This window comes from Cyclospora cayetanensis, unplaced genomic scaffold, assembly GCF_002999335.1.
Source record: "Cyclospora cayetanensis isolate NF1_C8 unplaced genomic scaffold, CcayRef3 CcayRef3_contig_132, whole genome shotgun sequence".
NCBI lineage: Eukaryota > Apicomplexa > Conoidasida > Eucoccidiorida > Eimeriidae > Cyclospora > Cyclospora cayetanensis.
In genome coordinates this window covers 46,244-64,209 of record NW_020312073.1, presented here as the reverse complement: position 1 = coordinate 64,209, position 17,966 = coordinate 46,244, and the positions used below count along the sequence as shown (strand labels likewise).

Genomic DNA, 17,966 nt, shown 5'->3' with positions numbered 1-17,966 from the left:
TCTTTAACCTTACTTTTGCAATTTATTCCAGACCAATCAACATAGGGGCAGTTCCAATGTTACCTGCTTTCCGTGGACATTCCGGGACGCCTGTAGCGTAATTAGCATTCATATTCACGCACAGAAGTAATAGTGGGTCTGCAGTGGGTCGCATTGAAGCGACAAGATGTGATAAGTCCATGGGGCTACAGAGGAGTGAGCGGCATTGTTTCTTGAACCAGCTATCGACGATATTGCATTTTCTCCATCTTACAGCCTTTTGGCACTGCCTCCCAGTACACTACTGATTGCCAAGGTGTCAAAAGGTGTGCAACACACTGGGTGGAAAAATACGGTATCTACGTTCGTGGACTCAACGCCCCTTGGTAGCAACTGTTCGCCACTGTCTCCGCCAGCACTTCTCAGCCGATACGGCGAGATCGTTGAGCCGCATTTCCTAGTATATGCTGCACACTAGTGCTTTCATGACAAAAGGTCACTTGAATTTGCGCGCTCGAGGTGAATCACCATGTGAACAGGTGTTTCATGTAGTGGTACATGCACAATCAGAGCACGTCCGAGATGTGTTCCAAACGATGGCAGCTTTTGTATCCATTCAAGAGCCAGCTCCCAACTGCCCTGCCATAGTCTCTTCAAGTCTTCAAAGGCGGCATCTTGCGCGCATTCAGATGGGACACAGGTCAGCTACCTTTGTATTTTTGTACATACGAAACGACGGGCTGGGCTTGCCTCGGTGTGACTTTCAGCGTCACGCAGATACTGAATTTGGCTGCCTGGGGCAACATGAGGAACTGGGAGTGCAGGTGGTACCTCGAGGCGCTATATTCCCGCTTTCTGCCCCTGTGGTATTCTGGCCCCAGTGCGCTATCCTGCAGAGTACTTTTCATGTAGCTGCCAGGATTCTGAAATAATGCCATACTACACCAGGGCAGGCCCGCCGAACAACAATTCTCGTTTTGCTGTTAATAGGCTTCAGTTGCTCTGTCGGCTCCTAAAAACGTAGCTCCTAGCTACCTTGTCGGGTAGCCAACCAGAGAACGCTAGGAGCCACATCATGAGGGCCCCGGGAAAAGCAATCCAGCCCCTAGAGGGAAGTAGAGTGTCTGGCAATGTATACTGGCGTTTTAGATTAGGGCTTGATGGAGGGCCGCAGGGAAATGGCCACTTTGCACAACTGGGCCAGCATCTTTCTGAGACAGAGAAATCCGCAGCAAGCTGCACCATAATAGCGGGAACGGAAAGACAGGTGGGTGGGGGGGAATGAAGTGGGGATTCAGTAGCAGTAAAGGAGCAGATTCTAGCAGGCGGACAAAAAGAAAGAGGGGTTCACAAATGGACACGTGTCTAAAGGAGTAGCAGGCAAATGATGCGCCAGAGGCAAAGATGAGATGATTGAATATATACAGGATCAAATGTTAAGATGTGGATAGCCGCTGTCAGTCTCAAAAGGTAAAGCAACAGCAATGGCAACAGGAGAGACTACCGGGGCAGGAGCAACTGACTCCATTTGGAGCTCTGTGGCAAGGCCCCCTGCCATAGTCATATGAGTCATTCCGACGATCTGCAGACACACCGCAAGAAATGGCAACTGCCTCCAAAGCTATGGGCTCACGTGTGCAAACCACAACGTACCAACACCTAAAGGTTCGTTCCCGGATCTATTAAACTAAGAGCAGCGAAAGCTCGTCGCCAAAACCCCGAAGGCCCCTGACCCTTTTACGGTCAGAAACCACAAGATCCCGAGCTCTAAGGTCTACTCGCCAATTCTTACTCCCAGAAACTCAAGGAGAAGGTGCTCCTGGAGTTCCGCATCAGAGCGTCGCAAAACGCCGCGCAGGGTAGTCACCACATCTAACGGAGTGTACCCTAAGCCCAGCACCACTTGAGCCACCGACTGGGCCTGAACACAGATCTCGAACGCTAGAGCTTAAACACTTTGATCGCATAGGCTGTCCTGGAGCTCTCCTGCTCAGCATAAGCGCTAAAAATGTTGGCTGATAGATAAATAGTGCGGCAGACCTACTGGGAACCCGTGAGAATTGCGGCAGGAAGGGACAAGGCAATCAAGTACTTACTCCATACCAGTCCCCAGCAGTGCAGTGCTGCAAGATGCGCCGCAGCATTTCCGGAGGAGGTGTATCGCACACCTGCAGGGGCACATCGCAATTTCAAACCATATGCCGTAGTGCCTTGAAGACACACCGTACACCCAGAAGCCGCAGAATCGCCGCCACGTACCTTTTCTACATTTGCTTTGTTCACCAAACCAAATCCAGACACTGTGGATTGCAGGTTGTTCAGAGCCTGAGGCGCAAACCCTCGAGTTGAGACCCTCATGCGATGCAGAATGACGCGAGCTACACAACTGCGCTGTAGTCCTGGATAAAGGTTCCAAGACCAATAAGCACAATGCTCCAGCGAGCAACATGCGTCCTTCAAATCACACGCAGCACTGAGACTTGGCCTGGAGATTTAGGAAATCCAGCTCACGTTCCGCATATCGCCGTCTGCGGAGAAGACTAGGGCCTCAATGCCATCATCAGTGAAGGTGACATTTTCTTTTGCACAGACTTCTCGCAGGCGTTGCACCAGCTGCACATGTACACCACACACACCCCCACAACAGATTACGTTTTCCACTCGCCGACACACAGCCCCTGCAAGTGGCCTTTGTAGGTGAGCAGCAAGCCTTCCCTGCCTCTAGGCAACAGGGCCTAAAGATCGATTTCTGCAGTCCCCTGAGCCGCGGCTCTTTGCTCAGCCGTACATGTGCGTCGGAGAGCTTGGTGAACCTCAATATGGAGCAGCGGGACTGCAAGGGCTCGATGACTGCGGAGGAGGAGTTACAGGCTAAGGCAAAACGCGTGGTGTCGCTATGGAGCTCCATGATGCGCCGTAAGGCCTGAGACACCCGTATACCCCAATGAGAATTACGACTTCCTGCAGCAATAGTTGGTGTTTCTCTCGCTCACTTCACACTCGAAAGCCCCTGTGGCCAACGCACCTACAGACCCCGGGTATATACGACTCGAGTTTTTTGTGGGTGCAGTGCATGGCTTGCGTGCTATCTCCCACTGCTTTAGCCCACGGAACGTGCCCTCCGTTCCTTCATTGCTCCAAGCCTGCAGTCTTGGACTCAAAGCTTGTGAATCACGGCAACGCTTCGATGCCTCGAGGCAAACGTACCTGCTGCGCAGCCTCCGTCATCGAGTCGACCTCGTCCAGGATGATGATTTTGTGTCTTCCGGGAGGTAAATCTCTCTTCTCCTTCGCGAAGGCCTTTATTCTGTCTCTCACCACTTCAATCGTCCTAAAGCGCCACAGTATCAGCAGCCACATGGACCGTAAGATGCTTAGCCTTTTGACCCAGCCGACCATTCGAGAGTGGGCCATTAACTGCCAGACCTGCAGTCAAGCGTAGCCGCCTACCTCCGCGCTGGACGCGAAGCGGCAACGGCAGCACTACTGCTGGGTAGTAGTGGCGCTGGAGCAACTGGAGGTGTCGAAGCAGAGACAGAGGGCTGCAAATGCTGAACAGGGGACGTCCCCAGGGGCTGCCTTTGCCCCTTTCTAGCTCTTAGATCCTACCTCTCGTCTGAGGCATTCAGTTCAAGGGAGCAGCTGCGCCACTTGGCTTGCAGCAGCTCTTTTGCCAGGCAGAGGACGCTCGACGTCTTCCCCGTACCGGGGGGACCCTTGGGCCGGTAAGCACATCACACTAGAGAATCAATGATGCATGCTACGCAATGTCCTGAACAGCCCCTCGCGAAGCCGCAGGTGCCGGATGAGGAGGGAAGCGGATTCTCTACAAGGGCGGGGAGGGGAGGTAGTACAGAGACCATGATTGTGTCGGGCTCATGGAGGCGAAGTCAGTAGTAGAGACAGGGGTGGATCCATTCTTCCTCGTCCCTCTCAAATCACGCGGGACTCACTGCCAGAAGAAGATGGGGCATGTTGCCCTCCAAAGCGATCAGTCGCAATCTCTGAAGGACCTCTTCATTGCCAACAACGTCATCCAGAGTCTGTGGCCGGTACTTTTCAATCCAGATCGAGTCAGTGCCGCTGCTGCTGTTGTTGGCAGATGCGGGTAGCTCGCCAGTGGGGTGGCAGAAGGGAGTGGAAGCCGTTGGGGGTTCCAACACATCCATTCTCAGGCAGTCCCTTCGGGTTTGCCCGGTGGTTCAGAAGAGTGCCCCTAGCCCGCCGAAAGATGAATGATGTACTTGCTCAGTCCACTGCTTCAGCTCTGTGAGTCTGGGCTTTGGAGATACAAGAGTTTTGCAAGTGTAATTTTAGGTCTGAAGGTTAATGACACCCCCCGGCAGCTGGGGGCCCCGTCCGTTTGCGGATTCTGCTGAAAAACAGCCGGGGGCGAGTTGTGCAGTGTCTGAAGGAATCTTGAGTATATGAAACACGCCAGGAAGGCAAGAACTCCCCGTTTAATAAAGACCATTCGACGGGCAGTGAGGTTTGCGTCGGAGGTGGTGCGGTCGGGGGGTTGCCCAGAGTAGCACCAGGAGCTGCTGCAGCCCGTAGGAGCTGCGGCCGCGGCCTCTGTCGCTGTTGCAGCATGTGCATGCGCTGAGCAGTGGGGGCGTAACATCCGTGTCCTTTTTGGTTTATTTCCTGATTGTCCTGCGCAATTCGTATCCCCACTGTTGTTGAAGCAGCAGAAGCGGCAGAAGCAGTAGCAGAGGCGGGAGCAGCAGCCGTTTCCATCTCGTCGGGGAGCGATGGCGGCCCCAGCGCCAAAGGTCGATCTGGGGGCTCGCGGACGCATGGGCGCTTTTGACAGTAGCAGCAGCAGTAGTAGCGTGAGTAGCATGTCGGCTGCAGAAGACGCGTCCTCCCGCCGGAGGAGACGTGGATGGGATGAGGAGGGAGCGCAGGGAGAAGAGGGGCCCTCAGACGAACAGCTGGGGGGCCCGCCACGCCGCAGGCGCCCGGGTGGCTGGGAGACCGATGCGACAACGGGGGGGGTGGCTGCTGCAACTGCAGTCATGGGCACCAACAATCCGAACGGTTCTGGGGCCGCTGCAGCAGCCGCAGCAGCCGCAGCAGCGGCCGCAGTGGTGAACACCCCGTCTGGTCCGTTGGGTCCCACGTCTGGCCCTGAGCCGGCTGATGGCATAAATCCATTCAATGGCCGCCCCTTTACCGATCGGTACTACAAGATACTGGAGTCCCGAAAGCAGCTGCCTGCGTGGAAGAGTCAGAAGCACTTCTTGAAACTCGTGAACAAGAATCGGTTCGTGATCCTTGTGGGCGAGACGGGAAGCGGTAAGACGACTCAGATGACGCAGTTCATGCTGCATGCGGGTCTGCACGCTGGTCGGTGCATCGCTTGCACGCAGCCGAGGAGGGTGGCGGCCATGTCCGTTGCCCAGCGCGTGGCAGAGGAGCTAGACGTGACACTTGGCCAGGAAGTTGGATATACCATTCGATTCGAAGACAGAAGCTGCAGCAGCACGATCTTGAGGTACTTGACGGACGGTATGTTGCTGCGCGAGGCCATGACCGATCCCCTGCTGGAGAGGTACAGCGCAGTCCTTCTAGACGAAGCGCACGAGCGGACGGTTGCAACGGATCTCCTTTTTGGCTTGCTGAAGGAAGTCGTGGCCAGCCGGAAGGACCTCAAGGTCGTCGTCATGAGTGCAACTTTGGATGCAGGCAAATTTCAAAAGTATTTTGATGGGGCCCCCATCCTCAACGTGCCTGGTAGGATGCATCCTGTCGAAATCTTTTACACGCCGAAACCCGAGAAAAACTACTTGGAGGCCTGCATCCGTACGGCCATTCAGGTGAGCGCTGTGCATCGGGTTTGCAGGTTTGTACCGGCGTGGTGGTCAGGGGCTTATGTGCTTCTGTTCCACCCATATTTGGTCACACTGTGGAGCGCCTTTTTCGGGGTGACGGGTGTAGGCGGCACTTGAGATGCGAAGGGCCAGCCTAGGCGTCCTTGGGGCTTACGATATTTGCTGCACGTCGCCGTGGCGTGCAGGTGCTGAAATGTGGGCCATGCGGATGGTGTGTGGCGCTGCAGATTCACTTGGCGGAACCCCCGGGCGACATGCTGGTGTTTCTCACAGGGGAGGAGGAGATCGAGCAGGCAAAGAAGGAGCTGGAACGGGCAGTACAGCGGCATCCGGATGCCGGAGATCTTTTGGTCGTCCCGCTGTATTCCTCCCTCGCCCCAGCCCAGCAGCAACGCATCTTTGAGGCGGCTCCGCCCCCTAAGTACCCGGGGGGCCCTCCTGGAAGGAAGTGCGTCATTTCCACGAACATCGCCGAGACGTCACTGACGATTGACGGGATCGTGTACGTCGTAGACCCGGGATTCAGCAAGCAGAAGGTGTACAACCCCAGAAGCCGCGTAGAGAGTCTTCTTGTGTCTCCCATTTCCAAAGCGTCTGCCCAGCAAAGAGCCGGTAGGGCAGGCAGAACACGGCCAGGAAAGTGCTTTCGGCTCTACACCGAATCGGCCTTTCAGTCGGAGCTCGTTGATCAGACGTATGCCGAAATCCTCAGGTGCGCTGCCCCCTCCCGCTCCATCTTCGAGGCCTCTTCTTGCAGTGATGCGAGGCACGCAACTAACTACATCAGCTTACTGTTCGGCTCCCCAGTGACTGGCCGACTCACTATTGGTGTGTTTGCATGTTGCGTCTAATGCGCGTGCCGCACCTTTTTCGATCCCGAATGTTATCTTGCCTTTGCCATGGCCTTTCGAGTGACGGAGCCATTGTCCAAGGACCCTCGAGCCCACGCGTGCCGCAGCGCGATATTAATTTCCTGTCGTGCTCACTGCATTGGTGTTGCTACTTGCTTCTGCTCCTCTGTGCAGTATGCCATGTGTATGCATGTGTCCGTGCGGGCCCTAGGTCTAACTTGGCGAGTGTCGTTCTGACGCTCAAGAAGCTGGGAATCGATGACTTGGTTCATTTCGACTTTATGGATCCTCCGGCCCCGGAGACCCTCATGAGAGCTCTGGAACAGGTAGGCTGCGAGCGACTGTGCTGGCATTTTCATGGGTGCTACCCATCGGTGGTGCCCCTGTGCTTTGTATGTGTGCATCTACGCGGCTCCCTCCTGCTTTGGAGGGAGATCGTGTTCACAAGAATTCGCATATGTGTGCACTGCTTCCGACGTATGTCGTTTCTTGGAGCCGTATGAGTGGGTGCATTGTATTGTATGTATCCTGATTGTTACCGCTCTGTGCGTCTTGGCGTGTTGCCTTGAACGGCCCACGGGCTTATGAGGCATTCCTTCCTGGGGGCCTATCCTCGGTCAGTGCGGCGCCCTTGCATGGTTTGGTAGCGCTTCTATATGCCCTCCTTCACAGTGCCTTGCTTTCAGGGGTTCCTTGCATTGTTTTGCTACTTTCGCCTTGCTTTGTTTGGTGCAGCTGAATTACCTGGGTGCCCTAGACAACGAGGGGGAGCTGACCACAGATGGCGAGGCAATGGCTGAGTTTCCGCTGGACCCGCAGCTTGCCAAGTGTCTCGTGGATTCTCCTCGGCACAACTGCAGCAAGGAGATGTTGTCGATCGCTGCGATGCTCTCCGTGCCTCTGGCCTTCCTAAGGCCCAAAGAGAAGGCCAAGCAAGCAGATGCCACGAAGGCTCGTTTTGCTCACTTGGATGGAGATCATTTAACCCTCCTCAACGTTTTTCATGCATATATTCAGCACGGAGCGGGCAACCCAGAATTGGAGAGGCAGTTCTGCTTCGAAAACTTCTTGAATCCGCGCTCCCTAGCCGCAGCAAAAAACGTTAGGACTCAGCTGCAGCGCACGATGGAGCGGCTTGCCCTCCCTATCACTTCCACCCCGTACACCGAAAAGAGCTATTATCCACAGATCAGGAAGGCCGTTCTCAGTGGATACTTCATGCAGGTGGCACACATGCAGAGGAGCGGCCATTATATGACGGTCAAAGACGGCCAACTCGTTGCGCTACACCCATCTTCGGTCCTCTCCCACAAGCCCGAGTGGGTTTTGTACCATGAGTTCGTCTTAACCTCCAAGGCCTTCGTCCGCACGTGCACGCAGGTTCGAGGCGAGTGGCTGCTTCAGCAGGCTCCCCACTTCTTTGATCCAGACGACTTTCCTCCTGGGGAAGCAAAGAAGCAACTCGAGAAGCTAAAACTGAAACTACAAAAGGCAGATGGAAACAGCGCCGAGACGGTCACCACGAACAATGGGCAGGTAGCACCCACGTCATAACGCTGAAGTCAGTGTCTACGAATGGAGCAGCTAAATGCAGACATCAGAATTGAAGGACGGGAGGGCTGTTGCTGCTTTATTGGCAGCAGCAACAGTGATCGTTCAGACATGCGCAACAGTAGCCGCAAGCGCGGCAGCAGACGCAAACAACAATAGGAGCAACAGCAGTAGAAGGGATTCGATGACTTTGCATATTGCAGGGCTAGGGACTTCATGTTGGATACATCTACCTCTCATCACAGCAGCGTTACTGTGTTGCACCACTTTTTCGAAGCTTCGGTACGTATCCCCGGCACACACTTGGCAGTAGCACGTCAACAGCAGCAACAACGGCAATCGCAACATGAGCAGCCGGTGATGGGAAAATGGCTGTTTTAGCGAGAGCAGCAGTAATAGCAGCAGCGGCGGTTTCACTACCAGCCGGTGTTGGCACTGCTGCAGGCCGCATGTTTGCACGTTTAGTTTCCATTTTGCACTGTGATGGACTCGCCGAGAAATTAAAAACAGAATTCGCGAAACCTGTGGCACAGGATTTCGTCCGTAGAGTCTTGCGCAGAGGCCGCTGTAAAAGGAGCTATTAGAGGAGATGCACACTGCATTAGAGCAGCTCGCACATTTGTGTGAGTGCCGCTCATTCATTGTAGCTAATGATCACTGGTTCGCTTCTGCAAATGAATCTTAAGCCATTAGCCATCTCGCATGTCAAATCAATGGCTACTTGTACCTAGGGGTATCCAGCAAGCAGGAAGCGCTGCATCATGCTAGGTTCATTTTGACGGGGTTTGGTCCTCCCCCGCGCAACCAGAGTAAATTCATTCAATTCCTTAACGGCCTGCGGCTTCTGCAGTTTTTTTGAGATTCCAAGTTTACCGGCATAGTGAGCATAATGGGACATAGGATGAAGCTACTCGTGATGGTAGTGAAAGTAGCGGTGATTGCCGCTGACTCTAAAATGGACGAGCATCGATTCTGGCGGAGCAGAAGCGCTGGAACAGAGAGCCAGATAATAGTAGACATAGCGACATGAACGGCTAAGATGAATCCGCACAGCGGACACATCCTCTTTCCGCGTTCACTCCATCACACATGCAGGAAATCCCCTATTTTGGATTACCCCATTCAGTATCTGCTATGAAAGAGACCACCAATCGATTGTTACGGGTATAGGCTGCCTAGATGCTTCCTGGTTTCAGACTAAAGACCCTCCATTGTATTGATGCCCGTTGGAAGAGGAGTGCGGGAGGGGTTAATCCCGTGAGGGGGAGGCCCAAGAAGAAGCCTGAACCCCACCCCAAGCCGTATGCTTACACGTATAAACAGCTGATTAAAATAAGATTTTTTGATGCACAAACCACGCATACGCAAATTAGAATAAGCGCACAGAGCATTGGGATTTTTCAGCAGAGGGCAAGCGAGCGCAGCCGACGACATTACGCACCCATGGAGTCTCCCGAATTATGTGTTTTTTGGTGCGTTTCCCCCCAGTAATTCCTTATTCCCCGGCAATTTCGGCATGAGCAATAGCGGTCTCATCGACCGTCGCCCCAACCACACCTACGGCAGCAAGGCATCCTGAAACTCGACAAGGCCGTCCCGCGGATTGGCCCTTTAGGGCCTGAGATCGTTGGGAACGCCTTGCAGAAACAGCGATAACAGTGACAGCAGCGGAAGCAACGTCAGCAGAAAGAAGTTGCACATCGCTATTAAGGCCACAGGCAGCACCAAAGGCTGCACACGGGGCATACGCACAGGAGGGGCACTCACACCAGCCGCACGAACTCGTGTTTCCTCACGGCAGGCAGCAGCATGTAACTAGGTGTACTACGACGCATACTACAGTAGCAGCATAGCTGGTGGGTACTTCGACTCACGAAGCCTTCTCCAGCGGTGCTAATCTGCAGATATATATACATGCACCATAGGATCCCAGGGGACCGGTTTGATGTTCCAGACTTGCGTTCAGGACCATGGATTCCTCTGCCTCCGCCTCCTTTTGGACGTTTGCTGCCTCCTCGGCCTCGGGGGGTAGTCCATCGTCATATGCGTTTGCAGGTACGTCGTCGTGTCATTGGTTGGGGTTGCTTTACTGATGCCGGTTCGGCGGACGGCGAACTCGTCTGTGCTGCTACACTCTAGAATTACAGTTTACTGCTTTACATGCCCCTTCACCTTGCGCTCTTTCCTCGTTGCTGCTATTTTGACTGCTTCAGGTGGAGATCGCGTTGTAGAGGAGCTGCGTGCAGGCAACACTTCTCCTGTCCTGTGGTTTTGCTTTCTCGCTGACTTCGAAACGGGCGCCTCTCGGGTGTATGGCTTTCCTATAAGGCTTACCGCTGGTGCTGCGAGGTCCCACGAACGCGCAAGCATCAGCACTAAGAGCATCCAGACCAGCGCCTTACGGATTTCGTTGGACTTGTCTATCGCTCCGCGGGAGCAGCTTTACCCATCCCTTGAGGCTCTCCAAGGGTCTCAGATGGTCCCTGCTGCTGCAACGGGAGAAGCAGCAGCCGCAGCGGCTGCTGCGTTGGCGACAGCAGTTGCAGAAGGCAAGGCTCCGCACCCCTTTTTTGCCGTCGAGGAAGCAACCGACATGCTAGCCCTTTTAAATAGCGGCGCCATGCTGCTCGTACATCCAGATGATCTCGCACTCCCTCCCTCTGCAGGAGCAACGACAAAAACGGCAACACCGGAGAAATTGGCAGCGCTCCCAAGCAGCCTGGGAAGTGAACGAACAAAGAAAAGGCCAAGGACCGAGTCGTGCAGCTCCCCTGCTGCTCCAGCTGATGCTGCGGCAGAAGATACGGCAGCAAGAGCAACGGGTGCGGAGGACGAGGATGAGCCGAAAACATGCAACGAAGGCAGCTCGGCAGCAGTGGGCGTAAAAGCATCAGCAGCTACACCCACAGCACCTGCAAAAGCAGGAAAGGTGGAACTGACCATTGAGGAAGAGCTCCAAAAGGAGCGCATGCGCAAAAGGACTGCGGGCATCGCAAAGTTTGGCTGGGATGCCCAGGGGCATCGGCTTCTTCTCTCCAACGCACGAGTAAATGGCGACATGGCCTAACTGCTGCTGTTGCGTTGATGGTGGCTTTTTTGCCGCTGTTGATGTTGGCTTGTGTGGTGTGGCAGCAAATGAAGGCAGTTCCACTTGTCGCTACACCTGCACGTTAGCAGGGCCTTGGAGCGTCTGCCTGCTTCGACGGGTTCCTGCCGTAGGTTTTGGTTGGGGTGTTGTTGCTGCTTCAGGGCATTTGGGCAACTGAGGCTCCGAAGGCCATTCAGACGCTAATGCGACAGCTGCCTCCGCCATCGAGTTGCTCAACCGTGGAAACTCCAGGCAAGATTGACGCCGAAGAAGAACCCCGGCAGCAGGGGCCTGCACACGCTGTCGCTCAGGTGCTCGCACTGAGAAATCTTGTGCCGCGGCGCAGCTGGTCCCCTGACGCCCCTCCTGACCTAAGCAGCAGCAGCGCTGCAGGAGAGCAGGATCAGCAGGAGCCTTCAACAGCAACAAAGGCTGCCGCTGAGACGCTTATCCATCCCAGCGGACGGTTTGGGGGGGCCCCCAGCGCAGCCTGTCTGATGGAGAGGGGCTCAAGCGAGGCACCTGTGCTTGACTGTTCGTACAGTCCGTGTGGCAGGTTGGTGGCCTTCGTGCAGAAAGGTGACATCCATTTGCTCCTCCCGAATCCTGAGGAGGCTAACGCTACTACTAAAACGCATCCAACTACAGAACCAAGGCGGAAAACGCCACACAAGGGAGGACCTCGTTGCAGCACCAGCAGCGGCGGCGGGAAACCGAGAGGAATTCGCTGCCGCGTGACTGCGTCCCCCCCAGAATGCGTCAGTGGTCTCGCTGAATACGTCGCTCAGGAGGAAATGAGCCGGATGGAAGGTTACTGGTGGTAAGGCCTCTCGCACTTCCACAGGATCCTCCTGTTGCTCCCACGCCTGGGTGACTCTCCCTGTCCTGGCGCTCGAGCTTTACGTAATTCCATGCTGTTTATCAAGCAGCGCTTTTCTGACGGTCCCGAGTTGCGAGGTTCAAGGAAAACGAGCTACGAATTGCGGAGGTTTGCAGGTCTCCCGATGGCCAATTTCTAGCATTTGTGGAGTTCACCGAGGCGCATATCTCCCCTGTGCGGCTCCAGCGCGTGCTGCAGCCGCCACAGAAGCCGCAAGAGCAGCAGATGCTGAAGGAGCAGCTTGAGCAGCAGGAGGAGAGGATTGCTGCTGTTCTTGAAAACGAGCACCAACAGCCTCGGCAGAAGGAATTGGGCCTGCAAAAAGAGGGAGAGGTGCAGCAACCGAAGAAGAGGCGCCTTGCCTCCTCCCCTGAGGCTCGCAAGGGCGGACTCCACGGATCGTCAAAGGTGCCGTCCAGCAACAGCAACGGCCAGAGCAGCAAGGGGTTTCTTGTGACAGAGGAACATCGGTTTCCGTTTTCTGGGCAGCCGAACGTCAAGGCCAGAATTGCCATCTTGCAGGTGCACTGTGAACCCTGTAATTGTGTAGGTGTGCTATCACAATTCATTCACTGACTCTCTAATGCGACTGGCTTCATTCACCTATCGTTTGCTGCCCAAATTTTTGTGCATGTCCTCCTCCTGCTGTGCTGCTAGGTGCCGGAGGTGCCTTCCCTTGTGACAGCAGCAGATAGCGCACTGGCAAATGGAGCTACCATGGCAGCCGATGGTGTTGTCACCATCCCATGCTGCCCGCGCTGTCGCAGCCGCTGCCGGTGCAGCGGCTCTGTGGGGACTGCAGGCACCTCCCGCCTCGGCGGAAAAGATAAGCCACCCATGGCCTCTACCAACAGCAGCAGCTACAGCAAAGTGTGCAGCGGCGTGCGGTACGTGGACCTCCCCGTGTCTGACTGGAACAACGACTTTTACGTTGCGAGGGCGCAGTGGCTACGGCTGCGCACATGGCAGCAGCTAGAGGCTCTTAAGCTGCTATCCCACGAGGAAGCAAATTTACTGCAGAAGCAACAGCAGTCGCAGCAGCGGCCGGTGCCGAGACAGCGAAATAAAAAGCAGGAACATTGCCAGAGGCAGCAGCACAAGCAAGAAGAGCGCCCCCCACCAGTGCTTGTGTTGCAGCTGCAAGACAGGCTGCAGCATGAAGTTCGGATTTGTGTAGCCTTGCCTGTCCCGGCCCCTCTCGTGAAGAGCAGCACCAGCAAACAGCAGCCGCAGGAGCTGAGGTGTGTGTGCTGCTTCAAAGAGCAGCGCAACACCTGGGTCGATCTTCACAAGGATTTCTTCCAGCTGGAGACCTCCCTTTTCTACACATGGACATCCGACAGGCATCAGTACAACCAACTCTACCTTCAGGTCTGGCGCTGCAGCTGCTGCTACTGCTTCTTTTTCTCTCTAGAAGATAAGTGCATGTGGGTTAGAGTCCGTCAGTTGTCAGAGAGGGCTTCGGTGCTGGCGTAGCCGGCTATCCATTTCGCTGCTGTTGTGGGTGCTGCCCGTATTGTTGCTGTTACAGCACTTGACGCGGCCTGATGTTTCTTTCCGGATACTTCCCGAGGGGAATGGCTTGAGGGTTGCATCTCTCTTGGTTCCCCCCCAAAACTACGCCCCCTTCTTTGAAGCCTCCCGGAGAGCTGCAGCGGCTACCGCCGCTGCTGCGGAAGGGACTGCAGGAGCACTGGTGCCGTCGGAAGTGCCGTCTGCAGACGAAGATGACATTTACTTTTTTCTGCGAGTAATTCCCCAGATACCGGAGGAAGTCCAGAGCAACAGCACAAGCAAGCACAACAAAAGTAGCTCGCTGGCAGGAGACCTGGCTCCTCTCTCTAGTCACATCGTCTGCGCGCGGTTGAAGAGACAGACGCTTAAATCAATCAGCGAAGATCTCGCACGATCAGGGCTTGCAGCGAACGAGCACCCCAAGGTTAGTCAGAGAGGCACCATACCGTAAAATAGGATTTCGCAAGAGCTCGCGTCACATCGCACATGGTAAACAGTATTTCTGATTTTGTGCCCGTAGGTAGTGGACCTGAATTGCCCCTTTATTTTTCTTTCCAACCCCGAAGTGAACGGCCAGCACGCGGCGCACTTCTGTGAAGGCCTCCCTCTGTGGATTCATACGCATCACTCTATCAACAACCCTAGGCAACTCTGGTATTGAGCAAAAAAGCCTTACCCTTAGCCGAATGCCTGCCCATATCCCCAATCCTTTCCCAATACCCCTCTTTGAAGCATCCAGCAAAGCCCAAGCCACAGCCAGCCCTGATTCTAAGCCTTTCGCATTTACGGCGTGTGTGGCAGGGTGCGGTACATGCCCAACATACGGGAGCTGTTTGATGCTGACGCTCGCGAAGAGCGCCTGTACTCCGGATGCCCCGACACCAAAAGGGAAGAAGGCACGACTTATGAAGACGAAAAGCTTTGCTACACTCTTGAGGCTGCAGCAGAATACACGCATCAAGTACTCCAGAGGCAACACAATGAAAAGCCGCGGCCAATGGAAATCCCCATGATCATTCGCGCTGGCTTGCGCAACTTCTCATACCTCTACCCCCAAGCAGCAGGTTGTGGTCAGGTAAGTCCTTTGGTCAGCCCTCAGGGGCTCTTACGTCTCCGCACATACGTTCATGCAAGCTTAGTTTCGAAATCCCATCGGCCTTGTGTACAAATAGGGCGCTTGACCTCGGTACTGTGTTGCCAACGTTTGTCCGCTGTGGCCGCAGGTGCTCTTTGAAAGCCAGCACCAACAGACCCTGTTCTTGCGGGTCCTGAGTTCGCTGAGAACTCCACAGTTTTTCGCGCTACAGCAGAATAAGCACAAAATCCTGGGCGCCTATTATCTTCCTGATCCGACTACACACGGACCGCGTAAACCTTGAACCGTAGACTCCACCAAACTTCAGCACATTGCGCACCAAAATACGTCCTAACCTGAATGCTGTTGCTGCTAATGCCCCGCGTTAGCCCTGCTGCTTTACCGACTTGTGATAGCCACAGGATGCACTGCTTCGCCCTCTTAAAGCGCGATTTTTTCCCCTCTGGAGTATCAGCTAGTATGCGTTCTTGCGTCATGAACTAGTGAATATCTCCTCCGTTGGACTTACTTTTGAATGCCTCATTGCTGCCTCGCTAGTTGATCGTCCCCATGCATGGCCATTTGCGTAGTTGCCTCCTCAGGTCGTTCCTTCATTTTTTCTGTTTTGCAGCGCCATACCGCGGGGTCGTCGCGTGCTACGGTGGGCCTTCGGTACAATTCGTCTCCAACAGTTGGGAGCTGCGCACAGACCCAAGAGCCAATGCCCTTGCCAGACTCGGTATCGCTTACCATCCCAACGCATACACTCCAGGGTACCGCCTTAAGCGGTCAACCGAATGCGCATATCTAAGTAGCCGAAACTTTTACGGCTTAGTCATTACCTTAAAGCATCGCGTGTGCAGGGCCCTTAATCCTATAGTGCTCCTGTGTAAAATAAACTGCTGGTTGTGTTAAGCCGTAAGCTCTAAGCATGATGCTCAGACACGACAAGGCTAATTCCTACGAATTGCCGTACTCCGCTGGTCAAACAGGCTTTGGCTTCCCGCGGTAATTTCCCGACGCATCTGATTTGGAATGCTGTGGAGTATTGTGCTGTGGTAACTACAGGTTTGTTAGTGATCAAGACAGATAACAGAGGCAGCCATAGCCGTACTTCTTCATTTGAGAAGAGCATCTGCCTCCTTTTAGGTCATCGCGAGGCTGAGGATCAGGCAGCCGCATGCAAACACCTCAGTAACGAGGGGCTTCTCATGCTTAACAAAAGCAGCGAGAACAGCAGTATAGAGGGCGACAGGGAGCTAACTAAGGGTGTGGGGATTTATGGTGTGAGCTACGGCGGCTTTTTGAGCTGCATGGCGCACTTCCTGCACCCTGAGATTTTCTCCGCCGCATTCATTGTCGCCCCAGTCACCTTCTGGGAGGTCAGATAAGGCAATCGCGTCTCAGGCTTTTTCTGCGACTGTTTCTTTGTCACTTCCCTGCACTGTTGTTTATTCTCTCGCTAGGACTGCTGCAATCCATGTCCCCACTTGCGCTGTTGCCCCCTCTGCTCTGCTTTCAGGTCACATATTTCCCTCCTCTTACTGTTTCTAGGATAACTTACCATGCAATTCTGCTTTGGTTTATGTTTGCTTGCCCAGGGATACTCGACACACTACTCAGAGAGGTACCTCTCGCTGCCCTCTCTAAACCCTTCCGGGTACTGCCTCTCTTCAGTCCTTCCATTCGTTCCTACTCAGCGGCAACCTGGAGGGCGAATCCTGCTGATGCACGGGGCAGCAGATGAAAATGTTCTTCTGCAACACTCCTTAGTCTTGGTGGATGCTCTCATTAAGCAACAGGTAAGCAAGAAGTAGAATTCACGCACCTCAAGCCTACACGGGAGCAGGAGGCGCCGTTGTGCTGGACACCTCTACTCTCTGCTTTCGTACCTTTCCAATTTTCATCTTCCCTTTTTAAACCCAGAGTGGCTGCCTTCTGCATTATCCTTCACCGTTCCTGACACTGCGTATCCGCGTGCACACCTCTCCCATCCTGTGCTAATTTTCTTCCTGTGCTGTCTTCTTTGCTGCGTCGTCCTCCCACTTCAAGTCCCTTCTGTTTCTTTGTGCATATGGTGCCAGTAAGTTGACTCTTCCTATATTACCAGCATCCTCGCCAGCATTTGTGTTTTGTGCTCTTCCCAGGTTCCATTTGAATTCGTGTGCCTGCCTTCCTCTCGACATGGTCCATCATCGCCCCCGGACGTTGCACACCTCCGCACCCGCCTGCTCACGTTCTTCGCGGAGGCGCTGCTCCCCAAAGAAAAGCGGCCTGGGCCTCCGAACGTACAAAGTGTGCAGTAGTGGCAGTCAAGCAACCGGGCAACGTGAAACATCGTGCATCTCGCCTGAACTAAAAGCGAGACTGACCCTAGTAGAGACGGGAGTGTTTGATTCCTTAACTTTCCATTTTGCCCCTAACACTGCTACGAGCAGCGAAAAAATCAGAAAATCGGAAGGCACAGTGACTCGACAAAGATAAATAGAGGCTTATGTTCTGGTGGGCGTTTGCTTCTGCCTGTTTACTTGTACTGTCTTGTAATCTGGGTCTACAGCATCCTCACAGAAGATGCTCAGCAGGCTATTACACGGCTGTTGCACACTGATAGGCGGGCATAAATGGAGGGAGGGTAGCAGCCTGAGAGAGGAATTGCGGGCACCAGAATGTAGAGCAGAGGCGCAGCTGCCAATAGCTACTTACATGCACACCAGTAGGTACCAAACTACTAAAACAAGGAATAATGGAAGAAGCACGGTGGATGTGAAAGTTTAGAAACACAGAACTGGCAGAGATTATACCACTCCTCCAGCTATACATATCGCTGCCGTGTTCGAGTGCAATACACAAGGCGCACCTGTGTGCTCAGGCGGCCTTACTCCTGACAATAGCTGCACAGGCAGGATTAAGAATAATCCAACCTTTGCCGGAACGGGTTCGGCATGGGCTGCAGCTTTGTTGAGGGCTTCCTCTTTGCTCACAGTTGAAGGCACAAGGCAACGACGGTAAACTGGTATTTTTGTAGCACACCGCCAAAGATCTTCATAGTGAAATTATGCACACTCATGCAGGATGGCTCAACCGCGAAGCTGAAACTCAATGTGAGTGGTAAATCAGGAAATGCATATGCTGCCCATGGAGTGCTTCGCTACAGATGCGAGCTTGACTCAGGCATCGCTGCTCCTACGGG

The 17,966-nt window shown here is 54.2% G+C and overlaps 3 protein-coding genes across 3 annotated transcripts; 2 read left to right on the top strand and 1 right to left on the bottom strand.

Annotated features, from left to right (window-relative positions):
* Window positions 1-1,129: 1,129 nt before the first annotated feature.
* LOC34620267 (probable replication factor C subunit 2) lies at window positions 1,130-4,148 on the bottom strand. Its single transcript, XM_026336539.1, has 10 exons — window positions 3,933-4,148; window positions 3,589-3,695; window positions 3,187-3,310; window positions 2,768-2,902; window positions 2,491-2,592; window positions 2,239-2,304; window positions 2,076-2,147; window positions 1,772-1,900; window positions 1,503-1,561; window positions 1,130-1,190 (listed from the first exon to the last, which is right to left on the bottom strand). The coding sequence occupies exons 1-10, from the start codon at window positions 4,146-4,148 to the stop codon at window positions 1,130-1,132; spliced, it is 1,071 nt and encodes a 356-aa protein (XP_026192324.1).
* A 585-nt stretch (window positions 4,149-4,733) lies between these two features.
* On the top strand, window positions 4,734-8,221 carry LOC34620268 (putative pre-mRNA-splicing factor ATP-dependent RNA helicase PRP1). The gene is made up of 4 exons (XM_026336538.1): window positions 4,734-5,801; window positions 6,044-6,528; window positions 6,879-6,993; window positions 7,403-8,221. Exons 1-4 carry the CDS (start codon window positions 4,734-4,736, stop codon window positions 8,219-8,221), a joined length of 2,487 nt encoding a protein of 828 aa, XP_026192323.1.
* Window positions 8,222-10,188: 1,967 nt separating this feature from the next.
* On the top strand, window positions 10,189-17,785 carry LOC34620269. Its single transcript, XM_026336537.1, has 15 exons — window positions 10,189-10,273; window positions 10,432-10,932; window positions 11,143-11,264; window positions 11,468-12,126; window positions 12,303-12,708; window positions 12,844-13,557; window positions 13,718-14,125; window positions 14,222-14,355; window positions 14,503-14,776; window positions 14,925-15,069; window positions 15,408-15,515; window positions 15,845-16,158; window positions 16,378-16,578; window positions 16,924-17,078; window positions 17,560-17,785. Exons 1-15 carry the CDS (start codon window positions 10,189-10,191, stop codon window positions 17,783-17,785), a joined length of 4,452 nt encoding a protein of 1,483 aa, XP_026192322.1.
* The last annotated feature ends 181 nt before the right edge of the window (window positions 17,786-17,966 follow it).